Genomic DNA, 19,602 nt, shown 5'->3' with positions numbered 1-19,602 from the left:
TTATGTTTTTAGATTGTTTTGATTTATTAATATAAAAAATAATTTTAAAAAATAAAAAATATTATTTTAATATATTAAAAAAAAGCATTTTAAAAATAATTCAAATACCGTGTAAATTTGTTTAAATGTGTTCATGGCCAGCCTTGTAAAACGGGACATAGTGAAGAAGCGAACATGTCCCCTTGGGCATTAACAAGCGTGACAAGATGCCCCAAAACCTTCTCATTGCCACACTCACACGGACACAACACGGAAACAGAGAAACCAGAGGAGTAAAGGGAGAACCAGCAGAGCATAGTACAGTCCAGCCCACTTCACTGCCTTGTAATAATTAGTTACATAAGGGATATAACTGAATTAATTAGACAATAAATTTATTTTTTAAAAATTATTATTATAAATTTTAAAATTATTAAAGATTTATATAATTATTAATTTTAAAATTAATAAGATTAATCAAAATACATATAAATTATTTATTAATTTTAAAACTTATAAAATTAATCATAAATATATATAAATAAATATAAATATCTCCGTTATACAAAACAAAGTTACATAACCCTCTTTTTTAAAAAAAAAAAAAATTCTTTCCAAGACAAAAGACACCCCCGATGTTCAGCTACACATAGAGCCCTTATTTGGCTATGTGGCTGCAGCTATATTTTGTTAAAAATATAGCGCGCAACCATTTGGTTAAAGAAAAAAATCACTTTATTGTTTATTGGACCCCATTTAAATTCTGCGTTTTTAACGCATGAAACAAAAAGCAGCCATCTCATGTTTTTTTTTTACTGGTTATATTAATTGCATTGTTTAATATTTGTAAAATATTTTTTACTTGATAATATTTTGAGACAATATTTTATTTATTTTTTAAAATACAAAAGTAAACGTGGCTGTAAAGATACTCATCTCAGTGCTAGTTGAACATTTTATTTCTGACTTTGACTGTAATGAGAGCAAGCGAAAGTGTAGGAGGAGAACAGCAGACAAAGCAAAGAGGGTGGCTGCAAGAACCAAGCCAATCTACCAATTCTATATCTACCAACTTTGACCTTGTTTCTTCTTTGCATTTGCTAAAGTATGTCTTTCTAGATCTTTGCTTTGTTGGGTTCAATTTACGTTGTGGGATCTTCGTATTCTATTCTATTCTATTGCACTAACAGTTGCGGATCAACAATTGTTTTCTTTTAAAAAAAATCCTTTGTTTTTTTCATTTTTGGGTTTGATTTAGAAAATTCTTGGGTTTTTTGTTTCTCATTATCTTTATCTGTGTGTGTATAATTCTCATTTTGCTCCTTTTTAGTTCTCATAAAAATGATAATAATAATTCCTGTTGGATGCAATTAAATATAATTATTTTGGAAGTTGTTTTATGATAATGAAAACATTGATTGTTATTATGCAATGGGAGGTAGGAGATAAGTTGGCTGAAGGGTGTGTTGATGCTATGTACTGCCGTGAAGTGGTAAATGCCAAGACCTGTGTAAACTTATACTGGGAATATTAATTGTACATATAAATGGTTGATAAGTTCTTGTCATTAATGTACGTGTGTCTCTGATGGTGTTTTCTAGTTTTTTGTTTTTTGAACTTGGAGTCACGAGAAATGATATGTAATTTTGGGTACTGGTTATGTTGTACAACTCATTTATGTGCGGATTTAGTTGAGTTGGACTGGTGATTGAACTTAAATATTTTTACAAGGAAGATGAATCTAATCTTTAATGACCTCTGCAGATTTCTTCACTCTGATCAGGTCAAATTGACCACAGTATGAGTGACCTTTACAAAAGGGCATCGACCAACTGTTTGAAATCCTGGTGAAGCCTGATCACTGCACGTTCTATGCTGTCTATCACAACACAAAATATGGGCTTACTCTGCAGTAAACGGCATCGATACAATGAAGCAGATACTGAAGAGAATGAACAGGTGAGTTACAATTGATAAAATGCATGATTTATATTCTTCTACGAGTATGATACTGGTGATTCGGTTTAATCTTGTCTATGATGATACTTATGCCTCTTTTATGCCCCTTGTTCTGTGTAATCTTAAGTTTGCAAATTTAATTTTGGCTTTTCCAGGCTGCAGAAATCGAAAGGCGAATTGAACAAGAAACCAAAGTTGAACAGCATATTCAAAAACTTTTGCTTCTTGGTAAATGCAATTCAACCTTGTTTCTCATCGCATCGATCATTTGGCTTTCAAAATTGTTTTGTATTATGTTAATTGTTCGGCATCTAAAACTGTATCCTTAGTAATTGAGGTTTATCATAGTTATGGACTTGTATTTGAGGTCCAGATAGGACAGGCACCATAGGTGCCAGGAGTGGCTTCCCTGGAGAAGCACTTTCTCTCTTTTAGCAGAAGAGCAATTATGAACAATTTGTTTTCCTTGTTTAAAGCTTATGATATTAACCAGGGACTGAAATACTGAATTCTTAATTGTGTTGGGGAACATTGTTCGTTGTTTGCTTTACCATATTCTTTGACAAGAAGTAGAGATAATAAAAGTTGGCTGCTTAATGCATGACTATTGTCTAAATGTAATTGCCCTCCATCTTGCATCTTGTTGCACATTTCTTTCTTTTTTCTCTTTCTTTCCATTCACGGTGACTTTCCTTTGCCCCCCCATCCCCATGGGAAGACTCTTAAAGACATGGCTATTTCAACTTTGGTGGCCAATATTTTCTCTCTCTCTCTCTCTTTTTTTTAATGATGTGATCAATCTTTCGTGATCAAGGTGCTGGGGACTCTGGGAAGTCAACGATTTTCAAGCAGGTAGGACGGAACTATTTGTTGTTTCAAGTATGAACTTGTGTTTGCCAGCATTGCTGTTTTTTATCCTTACTTGTGTGTGTTCTGGATGCAGATAAAACTTTTGTTTCAAAGTGGTTTTGACGAGGCAGAGCTCAAGAGCTATATCTCAGTCATCCATGCGAACGTCTATCAGACAATAAAAGTATGCAAACCTTGAAAGGGTGTGTTGGTTATTTTCCCTTTTTGCATAATTTAGAAAATACGAAGTGCCTGGCTTTTGTGGTGAAACTTTTGGATTCATAAATGGTAAATTTTATTCTGAAAGTTCAATCTATGGGTTTCTACAGGTATTGCACGATGGATCAAAAGAATTGGCTCAAAATGAAACAGATTCCTTGAAGTATGTTATATCCAATGAAAATAAGGTTTGACAGTCATTTCAATGTCTTTTACTTTGCTTTAAGTAAGGTTATCATTTTGAAAAAACAAATTCTAGGAATCTAGCAATGACTTAATATCCAACATGTATAGGTTAATTTGATATTTTCTTTTTCCTAGACATTTTGCTTAATTCTTTGCTAAAGTGGTTTGATTTTACAATCCATTCATTTCATCATGCATCAGGATATTGGACAGAAATTGTCGGAAATTGGAGGCAGGTTGGATCATCCAAGTCTTACCAAAGAACTTGCCCAGGAGATTGAAACTCTATGGAGAGATGCTGCAATTCAGGTAGCCAGTTCATCAAAGATACATATACAACTTCCCTGGAATCTGTATTATTGCTACAAAGTTTGTCTGTTTTCCTATTATATCATTGAGACTATGGTTTTCATTCATGGTTTCTGAATGAAGCATTTCAATTATTAATTTCAATGGATACTGTAGGAAACATATGCCCGTGGCAATGAGCTCCAAGTTCCAGATTGTACCCCTTATTTCATGGAGAATTTGCAAAGATTGTCTGATGCAAATTATATTCCAACTAAGGTATCTATAATTTATCTTGTTTCCTTATTGTTTCCATGTTACATGAATGTTATGTACATTCTGTTTGCATAATTAGGATATCAGAGCAAGTTTTAAATTCTTCAACATCTACAAAATGCATATACAAAATATTTATTCCTTAGGATTAGACCCAATTGCACTGCATTTCTTTGTTCTACTTCAAAACCTTTTATATTAGAACTTCAGTGAGCTTTACTTCTGTATGTGGCATGCATCCAGTTTAAATTTTTAATATGCTCAGTTTTGCATGTCCCAGTGCGATGGTTTTATTGGGGAAATTCTGGTGCACTTGTTGGAATGATGCTTTTAGGTCGCTAAGACATTTTGCATAAAAAATTGTTTGCTTAGTCTTTGGATTTTTGGCATTACTTCAGCTTCTGTAGATTATTAACTTACTTTATGCATGCACCCACATAACACTTTTTAAATGATATTTAAGCTCTTTCCCACAGCTTCTCGGTGTATATTGTATTTCAGGATGATGTTCTTTATGCAAGAGTTCGTACAACAGGTGTTGTAGAGATCCAATTCAGGTGAACATACTAATTCACTGGTACCTGGCTTTTGCATTGCTTTCAATATGTGTTTTGCCCTATGGTGTTTTGACATGGGTTTACAAGGTGCAATTTTCTTGACTTGAATCAAATTCACTTAAAGGTCAATTGCACCTGATTGCAAAATATGCTTTCCAGTGCCTCCAAGATTATTAGTTCTGGTACTCAGCAGCTCATATTGGCTATGATTTTGTCAGCCCTGTTGGTGAGAACAAGAAAAGTGGGGAGGTATATAGACTTTTTGATGTCGGTGGGCAGAGAAAAGAGAGGCGGAAATGGATTCATCTATTTGAAGGTGTTACAGCTGTAATTTTTTGCGCTGCAATTAGCGAGTAAGATGACCTATTTTCTTTGAACTGTTATAATGTCACAAAATTGTTGAGTTTTGGGTGTTGAACATTAAATATTTGAAGTTTTCTTTTTAGTTGGATATCCTTGGCCATCTCTGGATCATGGTTATTTGGTATACTGATATTCATGACAGTAGCCACTGCAGTATCCATTGCATGCCACATTTCCAAAAGCAAACAAACTTTGCTGGGATTATCTGGCCTATATCTTCCACAAGGACCTCTCAGAATGGCTTCAGTTTTTTATTTGAATATGGAAAATTTTGTTACGGGTAAAACATTGTGCTGTAACTGTCAAATACATGTCTGTACATGCTGTTCCATTCCCATGATTCATTACTTTGTGTCCACAACACTTGGTCAGGGCAGTATTGAGTTGGAGTGAGCTCATCTCAACCATTGCTATCTGTTAGCATGTGAAGTGACATTTCTTACAATAGAACATATTGTAAAGTGAAAAGGGTGTAATTTGACTGTTTATGTTTTCAGGTATGATCAAACACTATTTGAGGATGAAAACAAGAATCGAATGATTGGGACAAAGGAGCTTTTTGAGTGGGTCCTGAAGCAACCATGCTTTGAGGTTTTCTTTTATGCTACTCTAACCTGTCCCTATGATCTGTTATTTTAAGCTCCGAATATAGACAGCTGGGACTCTTTACATTTCTACTTGGCTTTTTGCGTGCAGAAGACATCCTTCATGCTGTTTCTAAACAAGTTTGATATATTTGAAAAGAAAGTTCTGAAAGTAAGAGCTGCAGAACTGTGCGTTTTTATTTAGTATAGAAAAAATAGCATCAGTTTTGGCCTTTGATGTTGTGCAATATACAGGTACCATTGAATGTATGCGAGTGGTTCAAGGACTACCAGCCAGTTTTGACAGGAAAACTAGAGATTGAGCATGCATACGAGTAAGCATTTATCCTGCTGCTTCATTTCCTTTATAGGATGAATGAAAAATATTAATGCACTGAATAGGCTAAAAGTGTTGAAGTTCTGTGCTTTGCTGAAAGCTTGATTTGGAAGTCCACCTCCTTATGGTCTTGATGAATTAATGCAAGCCAACACTTGTATATTTGTCAAATATATGTGTGCATTTTGCAAATTGTTTGTTCACAGTGTCCAGAACCAGCTAACCCCTGACCTTCCCTTTTTGATGCTATTGATGTTTTGATTTTTTTTTTTTTTTTTTGCGGTTCCAAAGATTTGATGGTCGTCATTAATGATATAGTATTCATCAGGTTTGTAAAGAAGAAGTTTGAGGAGTTGTATTTCCAAAGCACAGCCCCTGATCACGTTGACCGGGTATTTAAAATATATAGAACCACAGCACTTGATCAGAAGCTTGTGAAAAAAACTTTCAAGCTTGTAGATGAGACTTTAAGACGCAGAAATCTCTTTGAAGCCGGTTTATTGTGAATAGAAGCATTTGCTTTAAAAAGAATGTTCATAGTTTGAAGAACTTGATCAGGTTTTGACTATTAGAGTTGGAAGAAACACCTCTCATCTGTTGACTGCTGGAATCAGTCTCACAGTATAAAAGTTTTGTCACCATTTGTTTTCTCAGCATGGTCGAAGAAGGATGATTGCCTCCATGATTTTATTGTCTGCATAATTTTCTGTAGAAAAACCTATCCAGAGGATCTGTCCTCTTGCATGATCTGTTTTGTTTCAGAGTGGGGACTGGGGACTAAATTGAACATATGAAAGTAACCTTGTATTCTTTCTATCCCAACACAAGCCATTGCATGTTTAGTCTTGCCATCTCTTTGGAACCATGGTCTCATTGTTTAGAAATTGCCAATCTGTGTGATTAATGCTATGAGTTTGTTTCTCTACTTGAGTTTTGTTTGTTTGAGTAGACCAGTCATCCTTGATCTAATTAAAAATTGAATCAAGGTGTTTTTTTCTATCTGGGTAGCTTAAATGAGTTTTTGCAGTTGAAGCCAATTTTTAAATTGTATTTCTTTTTAGATTAATAATAATAAAAAAAACTTTAAAAAAATTATTTTGATATATTTTTAATTTTTTTTTAAAAAAACAGCTTTTACAAATCAACATCTGCTGTAGTTATTAATAATATACTAATTATTATATTGTCAAATTTAATCGGCAGGCAACTACGAGAATGCTGACATAAAAAGAAAATAAATAAATTTGCGATGAACCTGATTTCAGATGCCCAGATGTATGAAGCATCACATCAATTTGAAACAAAAACATATAAACCACTTCACTGCTAAGATATATCTAAAAGAAAAAAAAATTAGTTACACAAAACAAGAAGGCAAAGATTGAAGACGCTGAGGTGAGTCCATCCTCCTCCCTTCGCCTGTGATGATTGTGTTTGCGTGTTATGGACGGTGATGGGCTTCACAATATATCCATGTTAAGCTTGTTAATTCTGTTTTGTTTTATTTAGAATAGCTGAAACATTTTATATAAATTTTAAAAATAAAATAAAATAGAATAATTTTTATTTCATTTCAAATCTCCATCATTCTGGATTTTTTATCTAAATTTCGATCGGAATGTTCCGGTTTTATTTTATATTTTCCGTTCCGATCTTGAAAAGCCATTTAATCAAATTGAACCCGGCTCAATTTAATTAATTAAACCACCTAGATATAAAAAACTATTTTTCATTATTATTTTTAATAACAATGATATTACTAATAATATTGAAAATTATTATTACTATTTTCATTAACAATGATATTAATTTTTTAAAATTAGATTTATCACTAATATATATGGTTTATATTCATGTTGTTTTTTTTTCATGTTTATACTTTATAGGAATTTAAGAAAAATAAGGGATGCTTTAGATCCCATTAGCCTTAATAACATTGACCTAGCTTTATATTTAAAATATTTGTGTTAAAACATTTTACTTTCATAATATTTTTATATTTTGTTCAAGTTGAATTATTTTAAGTTAAAGATCTATTTAATCTTGACTATTTAGAAATATTTTAAAGTATGAAATTATATTTGTTTGATATTGTGTTTGTATTGTATAATTTATAATTAATTTATCTTGAATTTGAATTATATTTGTATATATATATATATATATATATATGTATGTACAGTACAACCCTGAAATGACACACTAAAACACTCCAAAATTGAAACATTTTATTATAATTAAAAAATCAAAACACTTATCAAAACAAAATTGAGAATCTTGATCCAAACAAGTATGGCCAATGCTTCCAATAATATTAAGGTAGGTGGGGATGGTATTGCCTTTGGCTTTGAAGACTATACCAAATAAGCAATTAATCCTAACATGAATGTTAGTTTGTCGTTACACACACACACAATTAGTCAGTTTATTATCATATCATATCATATCATATCAAAGCTTGCACCATGCTATTGTATTTGGATGTCATGGTCTCAACAATGGCATCTTTGTTAGGTTTCTCTCTCTCTCTCTTGTAAAAATAATAAATTTAAAATTTTTTTAGAGTGTCAAGGATTTAGACAAATCTAGAGTTTTTCAGAGTTTATACAAAGAGTATCTAAAAACCAGTTATTCTTTTTTACTTTGAATAATTACTTTAAAACTGAGTTGTCGCAAACCACAAGTCATCCAGAGATAGAGTGGAAATGATAATAAATTATTGTTTCTTATCAGTAAAAAAAAAGATGGAGTTGTCACCTAGTATTTTGATCATTATGAATCTTAACTGGTCTTAGAGTCTAGATAAAGGGATTGGTTGAGTAAGGAAAAAACATATCATTCCTAGTACACTTTACCTAAGGTAAGTTGTATTCTTTGCTTATCTGATATAAACTAAGATATTATTGCGTCTTCTAACTATTGGTCTATTTAAGGCTTAAGAAAAGTCTTTCTCGGGAAGAAAGTACTTATCTTATCAGGTTAAAAACTAATCATTTTGTAGTCAAAATATATTTTTTGTATTTTTTATTTTAATATCGTGAATACGTCTTATGTATAAATTTATAATCCTTGATATTGGAAAAAAAATTATTTTTTTATATATTTTAAAAATGTATGTCAAGTTATCATGGATTCCCAAAACAGGTTATTAAATTCAAAAATATATGTAAAGATATTAACAAAACTATTTTTCTTGAATTTTTATATTTAAAGAACCTACATCATGCCTTGTATTATTTTTTTGTTTATTTTTAGTATTTATTATTTATTATTTGTTTTTGAGAAACTTGGCCTATATGCAATTTAAAATAAAATTGTATTTTTGAAAGAAAGATTTTTTTTGTTGTTTTTGTGGATGGAAAATGATTCTTTTAATATCAAAAAAGGACCTCGTGTGTAGGTCATGATTCCAAATATTAAATACATGGGGGTAGAAAAAAGTGGGGAATTCAAAATTAATTACAAAATGATCTTTCAAAAATTAAAAATTATTAAAAATTAGATGAAGACCATGTTTGGCAAGATGCAAATAAAATATTTTTATCAAAGCTATTTTAACTGTGATATCAATTCAAAAAAGTTATCGTTCATCAACTCAAAACCAAAAAAATATCAAACATCCACACAAATCTTATTAATTTCAAGCTAATTCAAATAAATCAATATTAATCCAAGCACAACCCATGAATAAAGACTTAATATTCAAATCAAAATAAACTCAACCCTAAAAATAAAATCACAATTCAACACAAATTATCAAACCAAAGACACAAATAATGTGTCCAAACAATCCAAAATTATACACAACAATGAGATTTTATCCCAAAACTCACAATTTTTAGTCATTTTGTCCAAAAGTTAATTTGACTTTATGGATCGACCTTTTGAGGATTTTTATGTGTCTAAAATATACTAAAATCAAGGCTAGAAGCATAGAAATAGTGACGACGTGTGGTCTCCACGCGCCACTGCCACTACCGGTGTGTGGATCCATGCATCGCCGTGAGTGAAACCAAGAAACAAGTGGATTTATATTTAATTTTTGGAGAGATTATTTTAATTCATCTATATTTTTTATATATTTTTTGTATAGTTAAACTTTATTTTTCAAAATAAAAAATGTTTATTTTTAGATAATATTTTTAATATGTGTATCATTGCATAATTTTTTTTTCCTATTATTTATTCGATCAATTTAATGTGTGTGTCTATTTCTATTATTATTTGATTGAATAAAAAAATCAATTGAGCTAACACAACTAGATAAATGCTCAATCTTGTAATATTAAATATATTGATCTACATCTATCACTCGATTTTTCCAGTTTTATTTATTTTTATTGTTAATAACTTTTTTTTCCATTTATATTTCTCAATTGATTTGATTAAATGCATGCAAAAACTTTTCAATATACACATTAAATTTTTTTATGTACAAAAAAGCATTGGAAAAGCTTGCATGCACAATATTTTCATGGGAGGAAAAAATATATGGCCCATGAAGAAGCATGAGTCAAATAGCTAGTTCATATGAAACCACAATAGAATTGGGATTATGAGGTGATATTCAACCAAACTTTTGGTATTTTACAAATTGTGAATTTTACCAATTTAATTTTTTTTATCCCAAGCAGGTTGAATAAATTAGGTTTGGCTAAAGTTTTTATAGATATTACAAATATTCACGGGTTGAACTTATATTGCAATTTTTTATTTTATCGTAAAGATATAACTTTTCTTTATTATGTTAAAAAAATCTAATAGGAAGTTCACCAATAAAAACCTTTGAACCAAAATATTTCTAAATAATATAAAAATAAATGTTTAATACATAAACTATTAATTATAAAGATAAAAAAGAGTAACATATTTGTACTATTACATTATTCAATTTTCATAGTTTTCGTCACTTCTGTAATGTTAAAATTACAAATTACTTTATAAACTAAAACATGTGAGGTAAATATTATGCAATCAACATTGTTCACCCTCTCATAAAACACTATGGATGACACTATATATTTTCGTAGATTTAATTTTGGTCCCCCAAAGTTTTATTTTGTATAATTTAACCCTAATTGAAGGCTAATTGTTTCTGAATGCTTTGTCATTGGTGAATTTGAAAGAAGGGGAACCAAACAAAAATATGTGCCAAACATGGCTGACATGCCAAAGGTTGCATGAAAAATTCATTTAGGTTCTCAATCTTTAAAATAACACAACATACACCATTTAGGTCCCTTTATTTTTTTTCAAAAACTCAAATTTTATACATTAGTTCATTTATGTTATATTTCAATCCCTAGTTAGAACAGGAGAGGGGGGGTTGCCTGATTGCAGCGAGAAGAGCGAAATTTGTCGTTAACTCCATTTCCAACTACCAAAATAGATTTTCTTGGTGTCCACGAGTTCAATAAGATGAGAGGGACTTCGTTGTGGTTGTTTAGAGTTTCGATGTTGCATGAAAAATCAAATATTAGCTGAGAAAACCAAAACTAAACTGATTTGATTTTGAGCTTTTGGACTTTTTTTTTGGTATTTGAAGTTGATGTAATGTTTTGTGAGTGTTATGAGGGTGTTTTTTAAGTTGAAATAACTTGAAAATTGGGTTTTTAATATTTTTGTATACAAGAACTTTATTTTTAAAAATAAAAAATATTTATTTTCAGATAATATTTATGATATGTGTAACCTTACATAATATTTCTTTTTTACTTTTATTTTATTTAATCAATTTAATATGTGTCTATTTTTAATATCATTTGATTGAATAAAAAATTAATTTTGATAAATAAATTAAGTAAATATAACCAGGTAAATGTTCTGTTTATTAACATATTTGATTTTCCATTTTATTTTTAGTTATCTTTAATATATTTTTTTTCCCATTTATTACAACACATAATTCATGATTTATTTAATTACATGTATGCATAAACTTTTCAATTTATTCTTTAAATTTTTTATATGTACAAAATTGCATTGAAAAAGCCAGCATATATAAATATTTTGTAAAAGGAAAAAATATATGGCCCGCAAGTGACACATCATCTGATTTTATTTTTTTAATAGAATGGGTGACATGATGCAACAAAAAATAAGAACTCAGTCAGGCGAGTCTACCAAGGCAGGCTCACATGTGGACCCTAACAACATGAGATTGCCTGACTTGTTAGTCCTAACAACACTTGACCTATTTTTTTCTTGCAAATTAATGCTTCTTTTTATATGTTTTGAAAATATTTTTTTTATATATATTTAGATTAACACTTATTCACTCTTTTATTTTGTCTAGAAAGCCTATTTGAAATGAAGGTTATTTTTTAGTTATGCATTTAATTTTTAAAGAAGTTTTTTTGATTCTGCTATGATTATTTTAATCTTTTGTATGGAAGAATTTTATTTTTTTATTTTTTAAAATAAAAAAATATTTTCAAAAAATATTTCTAATATATGCAGCATTGCATAATATTTTGCCCTTTTTATTCAATCAATTTAATGCATGCGTCTATTTCTATTATCCTTTGATTGAATAAAAAAATATTTTAATAAACAAATTTAGCTAATACAACTAAGTACATATCTCGTCTAATGAAATTAAATATTTTGATCTACACTTGTCCCTTGATTTTTTTAATTTTATTTTTTAGTTATTGTTTATTTTTTTATTTAATAATATATATAATTTTTGATATATATATATATTATTTAAATGTTTTTAACTAAATAAATTATTAAAAAAAACCAATGTAAAATATAACAAACCCGTAAAAGACATGGGTGAGTTTCTAGTGACTACCAGAATGTGTGTACTTGGATACCACACCTATTAAAGAAAAAAGTGCAATGATTTATGTCTTGTAAAACTTTTTTAATTTTAAAATATATTAAAATAATATATATTTTTTATTTTTAAAATTAACATATTAAAAATATATAAAATAATTAATGTTTAATAAAAAAAATTAAAGTTTTTAAAAACACGCGCGTTTCCAAACGCTATCTTAAAAAAGTCCTGTTTTCTTTTGATCTGCCGTGAGTCTGTGAATTGTTCTCCCTCTGAAACCAAAGAATATTCTCTTCCCTCTCCCTCTCTTCATAATAATAACTGAAAAATCTAAGAAATTCAGAAAGGAAACCCTAATTTGAATTTAGCTAACCTCTTTTAACATCATCAACAGTTTTTCTCTTTCCTACCTCTCCTTTCTAAAACCTTTTCTTCCTCTAATAGTAAGGTATGCTTTTCATTCATCTCTGATTACTTGCCCTTTATCTTTGACACAAAGAAGGAAATGAAACGGCTAACTTTTGCATTCTGTAATAAAGATCCTTGATTTTTCTGCTTCTTTGAGATGTTGGGGTTCATCAAAATTTGAATGTTAATGTCCATGAAGCGAATATGTATTTTTCGTTGATTGTAGGTGTGATTTGCTTTTTTCTTGGTGAAATTAACTAGTAAAGGGCTGAGGTTTTGTTTCTTTGTTTGTATTTTCTTGGTTTAATCTATATTTGATTTTTTTTTATCTCTTGAATTCTTAAATATGTTGATCGAGTCCTTCCTATGGTGAATATGTGTTCTAAACCTTGCTTTGTTCTTACAAATTGATGGATTCTATTAAATATATTTAGAGCTTTTTTTATTTTTTTTACTTTAAAAAATTGTGACACCAATTTAACAATAAACCATGGTTTTTATGTGTAATTAATTGACATTTATTTTGTTGAATTTGTGGGTATTTTCAATAATGTTGATACAAGATGTTTTCTAAACTAATCTCCCAAGGATGAGAATCGGCAATGTAGCATTTACTCTTAGAATTCAAGTATTGCATGTCCTAAGTTACGTGCTCTTTTTATGTTTTTGAACTACTTGCAAGTATGAGCTTCTCACACTCACTATTTATTTCCATGCAGGTGTTTTTGCATCTGTTGGACCTAGGTTCGTCTGGTATAAAAGTTTGAGACTCCTGAATCGGAAGCAATAATGAGGAACAATTGGTTCTTTTTCATGGATTTAGATGGAGAATCTCAATACATGTTTCCCTTAGAGCCCCTATTATCACAAGGCTTTGGGGCTAATCTATTTTCTCAGCTTAGTTCATTTGTTGATAATCCTCTGCACCAATCGAGATTCCTATATGTCCCTGGAACCATGGCTTTTCAAGAAGCTTTGAACGGCATGTCGAAGCTTGCTGGTGGTTTTATTTTTTGGTTCACTAGTGCATCTAGTTCAAATTTGAGTCGCCAAATATCAGGCAATCAGATTTCTCCCACACCAGGAAGCTGTAGATCTTCAGCACAAGTTAAGAACTCTACTTCTACTAGATGTGATCTTGCTGGTTTAGGCTTCGGTTCAGTATCAAAAGTAGAGTCGTCACCTCCTGTTGTTTTTAGTACGATCTCAAGTTTTGTGATGAGGCACCTACTCGGGGAAGCTGAAAGACTTCAGTCATTCCCTGTCCTCTCATTAGCTGCTTCTCTGGTACCACCATTTGACAACTTGTGAGTCATTTGATATATATAATAAAACAAGTTTTTCTCTGTGTACTTTCTGTTCTTTAGCTCTACTTCTCGCACTTTATGCTGTTCTTTTACTATCTAAACGTTTCTTTCTGCTTTTTGGTCGTAAGAGCTTCAAAGGTACTAGCTATACCTTTGGAGAATGGTGATGTACAAGTGCATGCATCCATAGATCAAAGGCCTTGTGAAGTTGAGCATTGTGGATGTACAGGCCTCTCATTTTCTGATTTAAACTGGACAAGACATGCTATTGAGCCCAGAACTGGCATTGAGTTCCCAATGTTTTTGGACAACATCGTAGCTGGACAGGAAAGATCTAGATTAACTTCAGAGGTAGATGTCTCTAAATTTCATGTTATTGCACTAAACTTCATGCGCGCGCATTATGTGTTGACATAGCTGGATACAAGGGACCTGCTTTGTGCTAAAAATAACTTGCTGTGTGTATGCGTTCACGCATGTAAAAGCTGTTTACGTTCTAGTCTGTTTTACATTAGGATTTTGAAACATCAATAGAAATTAGATGCTTCAAATTCAAACATCTTATTACTATTTGAATTTTATTCCCTATCTAATTGTTAAGCTTGAAATATTATCAGAAAATTGGTACCTACATTAACTTTGAGGGTTGCTGTCTTCCTGTTTGAGATCACTCCTGTCATCCCTTTTTTCAATCACTGTGAACAATTTCAATGTGCTTTACCAGGTTCTTGTTGGTACTGGATCCAGAACTATGAAAATAATCAGAATAAAGTCCCTGAAGATTTATGCTTTTGGTTTCTGTAAGTGCTTTTACATTTCAATTGAGGATTGTTTTTTGTTTGATTGTTTCTTTCATGTCTGCGATATTCAATTAGTGACACTTGCTATTTTTTATAGATGTTCATCCTAATTCTGTCTGTGAAAAACTGGGCCCAAAGTATGCTTCTATTCCAATGGGTGAATTAATTAAACACCGTGACTTTTATGAGGACCTTCTCAGGTATATATGAACACTGACTTTGCTGAACACATTGTCCGTGTTTGGTTTTCTGAAGTTAAAATGTTGTTGCATCGCTATTCATCTTTTCTTTATCTTTATATGGTTTAGTGTTAACTTATTTTTAAATCAAGAGAGTGAAACTTTCAGGAAAATTCTCATTGTTAACTGTTCGCTTAATTCCAAGTTTTAATCTTTAATTTTATTAACTTTGAAGTTATTTACAAGATCTAATAAATTTTGTAGTTTAAGTATGTTCTCCTGGAGTTTTTAATAGAGCAAATGATATTTCCATTGAAAGTTAGTTTTGTAATATGAAACAAAATTTTTTGTATGTTTGGAGCTTTAATCAATTAACATAGGAGTTTGCAATGAAATTTCTGTCACTTGAGTGATGCTTTTAAATCATAATTATCTTCCTAGCCTTGGCCGTGAGTTGTTTGTTAACATTCATGTACCTGGACCTTTTCATTTTCATTGCTCTGCAACTCGATTAATTCACTTTGATGAATTCTCAGATACTGTTCTTATTCGAGTTTTTATAATGATACTGCAGGGAAGACATCTCCATGACTGTTCGGCTTGTGATTAACTGCAATGGGATAAAAATCAATACTGTCAGGGAGTGAGTCAAACTTTGTTTGCTAGTGTACTTGAAATTTGGTGGTGGGCCTCTGATTTCTGCAAGACCTTGGTATAAGCTGGACATTCTCAGCATACTGTTTGTAGACCTATAAAAAAAACTGGAATATTTTTTGCGTGGGAGGATATAAACATCATATCATCTATTAGTGTCTCAATTAAAATTTTAGGATCCTCTGGGCCATGGGGGATTGTGTGTGAGATAGGGTGTGTTAATAGTGTTCCTAAGTTCAATCACGCAACCTGCTAGATCTTTTAAAAAGAAAAAAAAATTAGAATATAGATTATTTACATTGTTTAGCAAGGCTGAGCTTCACCTGGAATAGTTTTGCCCCTGCTTGTTGGAGACTCATTAACCTTTTATTCCCTGAAGTCATGTATGAAATTGTAAGACTGGTGATGAAAATAAGCATCCAACACCTAGTTACATGCTTTATTTTATGTGCTTGCAGTGCTTTTGAGAAATCACTTCGAAACCGTTTATTGAAGGTAATTTATTCTACTTGCAATCATTTCTTTTCCTATCAGTTCTGTAATAGAGCGAAAATGTCCAGTCAGGATTCTGATTCTCTAAAATACTTTTCTTGACTTCTCTCAGACAAACCCAGACACTGATTACCATTGCCTGACTACATTTGGTTCATTCTTCACAAAAGATATTCCACTACCTGCGGTAATTTTTTTCTGGTTTATGCATATCTTTGCTTTGCCTCTACACATACTTATATTGGATTGCATCAACTTTGAATTGAATTTGTGCAGGGAACAACAGTTGATTTTCGACGGACAGCTGATGGGCAACTAATAACTGAAAGTAAGTCATTATTGGTTGGAAATCTTACACTCTATATGCATTGCTGTTGGGGTTATTTAGCAGCATCTCCTTACGTTGCCAAAAGTGATTGGAAAGCATTGCAATATTAGTTTATAGTTCTCTGTTTTCTCAGAAGGGCATCTCATTCACCCTTTTTTTAACTTGATCATTTTCATTAATGAATTTATTCATGTCAATAATAAAAAAAAGAACAGAAATTGTTGGAGTTAGAGGACCTGCTCATTTTGTCATCTGTACAAGGGCTTTCCATTTTAGCAAAGCAAGAAGGCCCTCCTGTATTATACCCTATAAAGGCGCATGAATGATCCAACAATATCTTTTCGTTTGTATACTGCAAGTTAGAGGACCTGCTCATTTTGTCATCTGTACAAGGGCTTTCCATTTTAGCGAAGCAAGAAGGCCCTCCCTATAAAGGCGCATGGATGATCCAACAATATCTTTTCGTTTGTATATTGCCGCATTTTATAGGCAACTGACAGATTCTATTCTTGCAGTTGGAGGTAACCAAATTGGAGTGGTTTGTAGCAAGGATTTATGTAGTGAGTGAATTATCCTTTTCCTTGTCTCCAAATCATTAGTTGATTAATTTGTGTGCCAATCTTTTCTAGAGATATTGAGAGGTTTGGGATGGGGGATGGTTTATGTTTTGGAGGTTAAGATTCTAACTTTCAGTTTTCCTTTACAGGAGCTTTCTTCGACATGTACATAGGTGATATTCCTGTCTCAGAGCAAACGAAGGAAGAGATTGGCAAGAATGTTGCCAGCATTATCGGGAAGTACTAAGTTGATCCAATAAAGCTTCCATTGTTCAATTTTTTTTATGAACAATTGGCTGCTGATTTATGGGTCGCATATTTCCTGACTATAAAGATCTACTGCCTTTCGATACACTGGAGTGTGCAGTTAGGAAGTGTTTGGGTGGGAGGTCATGCATGCTATACAATAAATAGATCTAGGTCAAACCAATTTGAGATTAAAAGGGGGGCTACCAGAACTTGTACAAAATCGATTCTTTGTAGCTTTCTTCTTGTGGGGGTCTGCTGCATCTGAATTGCTGCGCCCAGCTAGATCCAAGTTATTAGAATTATCATTCAGGACACGAAGATAATAGTTATGTTTTACTGCAGTGTTGATATACAGACCAGAGTTCCTTTAACATAGGCTATATACTATCGCTTGCAGGCAGTGGCTTCACTTGGCATTGACATGGTTCTGCCTGAACTGCCCGTATATTATTACCCTCCCTCGGGCACAATTGTTATGTACAGACCAGAGTTTTCTTATGAGAAACTTTGTTTTTTAAGCCAAAAAAAAAAAAAAACTTGTTAGGATCATAGAAAATTTAAAAAAACCATGAACTGATAATCTCTTTGCAGCTGTATAAAACATGACAACAACAAATCTAAAAACAATGGATGGTGAAAACACTTCATATCTTTTCTTTTCATATAGACTTGAGATCTAAAATCAATCATCTTTTCTCTTGCATAATTATTATAATAATTTCATATGGAGTTACGGAGAGATATGTATGTTTATGAAAAGAAATTTTTAAATTTGATATTATCAAATTATCTCAATAGAGAATAATATGGTTTAATTTTAACTATGTGTTTTAATCAAAGATAACAAATAAATAAATATTAAGTATAATATAAATTATATAAATTGTGAAAATTCTTTCTTAATCTATTTTTCTCAGAGATGGAATCTCAAAAATATATCATTGGAACTCTCATAAAAAATAACTCAATGACACAAAAACCAATTATTTTAGTGGTTGAAATGAAAGCAGCCGATCACTTTCTCAAAATCCTTTCTAATTTTTTAATCTCTCCTCTCTTAAATCTCAGTAATTGAAACATAAAATAAATGAGTGTTTGAAACTATTTATTTTATATTAAAAATCAAAACTCTACTAACTGGTTTTGGTTTTGTTTGCTTTAGTTTTAATACGGTTCGGTTTAGTTATTTTATATTTAAAACAAAAAATTATATTGTTTTTTAAGGTTTTTCTTGGACTTTCTAACGAGCTTGGTTTTGTTTTTTGGTTTCAAGCTTATGAAACCGAAACCAAATCGAATCAAATATTTTTTAAATATTTTAATTGGTTTTTTTTTTATAGTTTGATTTTTTTTATTTTTTTTTATCAATTTAATTGATTTTTTTTATTTTTTTGCTTACCTGAATATTTTTTCCTTTTACTTGTCATGAAGAATAAAAAGGTTAAAAAAAAAGAGCCTCCTTGAAGTGAACATTTTTGCCGGTACGTGCAGGTAACATATATAATATTTGTTCATGTTATATAATAAATTATTAAGTACTTGGAGCCCAAGTCCTCCTAAGGTGAGGATCATCTCTCTCTCCCTCTCTCTCTCTCTCTCTCAAAACCATAGTTTTAAAACCCGGACCGGCCCGGCGGGTCGACCCGGGACCCGGCCGACCCGGGCATGTGGCCGGGCCGGGTCTAAGGAAAAAACAGGCTGGGAATTGGCCCGGCCAGACCCGGTCGACCTGGAGGGTCGACCCGTGACCCGGTCGGCCCGGCCAAACCCGGCTGAGACCCGAGTTTATTTTTTTTTTTATGTTCTCCTGCCTGAAACGACGTCGTTTTGGCCTTTACAATTAAAAGGCCAAAACGACAAGAGCAAAGAGACGAATCACGAGTGAATTGCAGAGTAGAGAACTGAGAAGAAGACCTAATTAATTTCAAGAATTTGTCGCGAAGAAGAGCAGATGAGCAGAAGAATCTTGAATCCTTGATCGCCGTTTCTTTTCTGAGCATAAGGTTAGATGAGTTAATGATTTTTTAATTTTCAGCATTTAGTCGGTGATGAGGTTTTCTTAACCTTTAAGGAATGGGGATGGCACTGTAACGAGGTTTGTTGTTATTTATTGTTCAAATCAAAGCTAGTTGTTTCCTTAAATCTTCTCCCTAGCTGTCATTTTTTAAGTTAGAAAAAGGGTATTCGTTGCCCATTTCAAGGAACATGGAATAAAAAAAGAGCAGCATGCTTGAATTGGAATAA

General features: G+C 31.6%; 2 protein-coding genes across 3 annotated transcripts; both read left to right on the top strand.

Annotated features, from left to right (window-relative positions):
* Nucleotides 1–840: 840 nt before the first annotated feature.
* On the top strand, nt 841–6,488 carry LOC118046027 (guanine nucleotide-binding protein alpha-1 subunit). 2 transcript variants are annotated; one of them, XM_035054789.2, is made up of 14 exons: nt 841–1,084; nt 1,744–1,938; nt 2,094–2,166; nt 2,753–2,790; nt 2,882–2,971; nt 3,117–3,194; nt 3,394–3,501; nt 3,658–3,759; nt 4,258–4,313; nt 4,532–4,666; nt 5,174–5,267; nt 5,376–5,432; nt 5,516–5,595; nt 5,926–6,488. In XM_035054789.2, exons 2-14 carry the CDS (start codon nt 1,852–1,854, stop codon nt 6,101–6,103), a joined length of 1,176 nt encoding a protein of 391 aa, XP_034910680.1. In that variant the 5' UTR covers nt 841–1,084; nt 1,744–1,851; the 3' UTR covers nt 6,104–6,488. The 2 variants fall into 2 exon arrangements, with proteins under 2 accessions (XP_034910680.1, XP_034910681.1); XM_035054790.2 differs by having other exon boundaries at nt 844–1,084; nt 5,373–5,432.
* A 6,152-nt stretch (nt 6,489–12,640) lies between these two features.
* Nucleotides 12,641–17,670, top strand: LOC118046026 (fatty-acid-binding protein 2). The gene is made up of 11 exons (XM_035054786.2): nt 12,641–12,832; nt 13,512–14,099; nt 14,228–14,450; nt 14,824–14,899; nt 14,997–15,099; nt 15,653–15,721; nt 16,191–16,227; nt 16,337–16,411; nt 16,501–16,552; nt 17,068–17,112; nt 17,259–17,670. The coding sequence occupies exons 2-11, from the start codon at nt 13,582–13,584 to the stop codon at nt 17,354–17,356; spliced, it is 1,296 nt and encodes a 431-aa protein (XP_034910677.1). The 5' UTR covers nt 12,641–12,832; nt 13,512–13,581; the 3' UTR covers nt 17,357–17,670.
* Nucleotides 17,671–19,602: the final 1,932 nt, after the last annotated feature.

Source organism: Populus alba, chromosome 18 (assembly GCF_005239225.2).
Source record: "Populus alba chromosome 18, ASM523922v2, whole genome shotgun sequence".
Lineage (NCBI taxonomy): Eukaryota > Viridiplantae > Streptophyta > Magnoliopsida > Malpighiales > Salicaceae > Populus > Populus alba.
The sequence above is the reverse complement of the archived record's forward strand: the minus strand, read 5'-3'. Positions and strand labels throughout refer to the sequence as shown.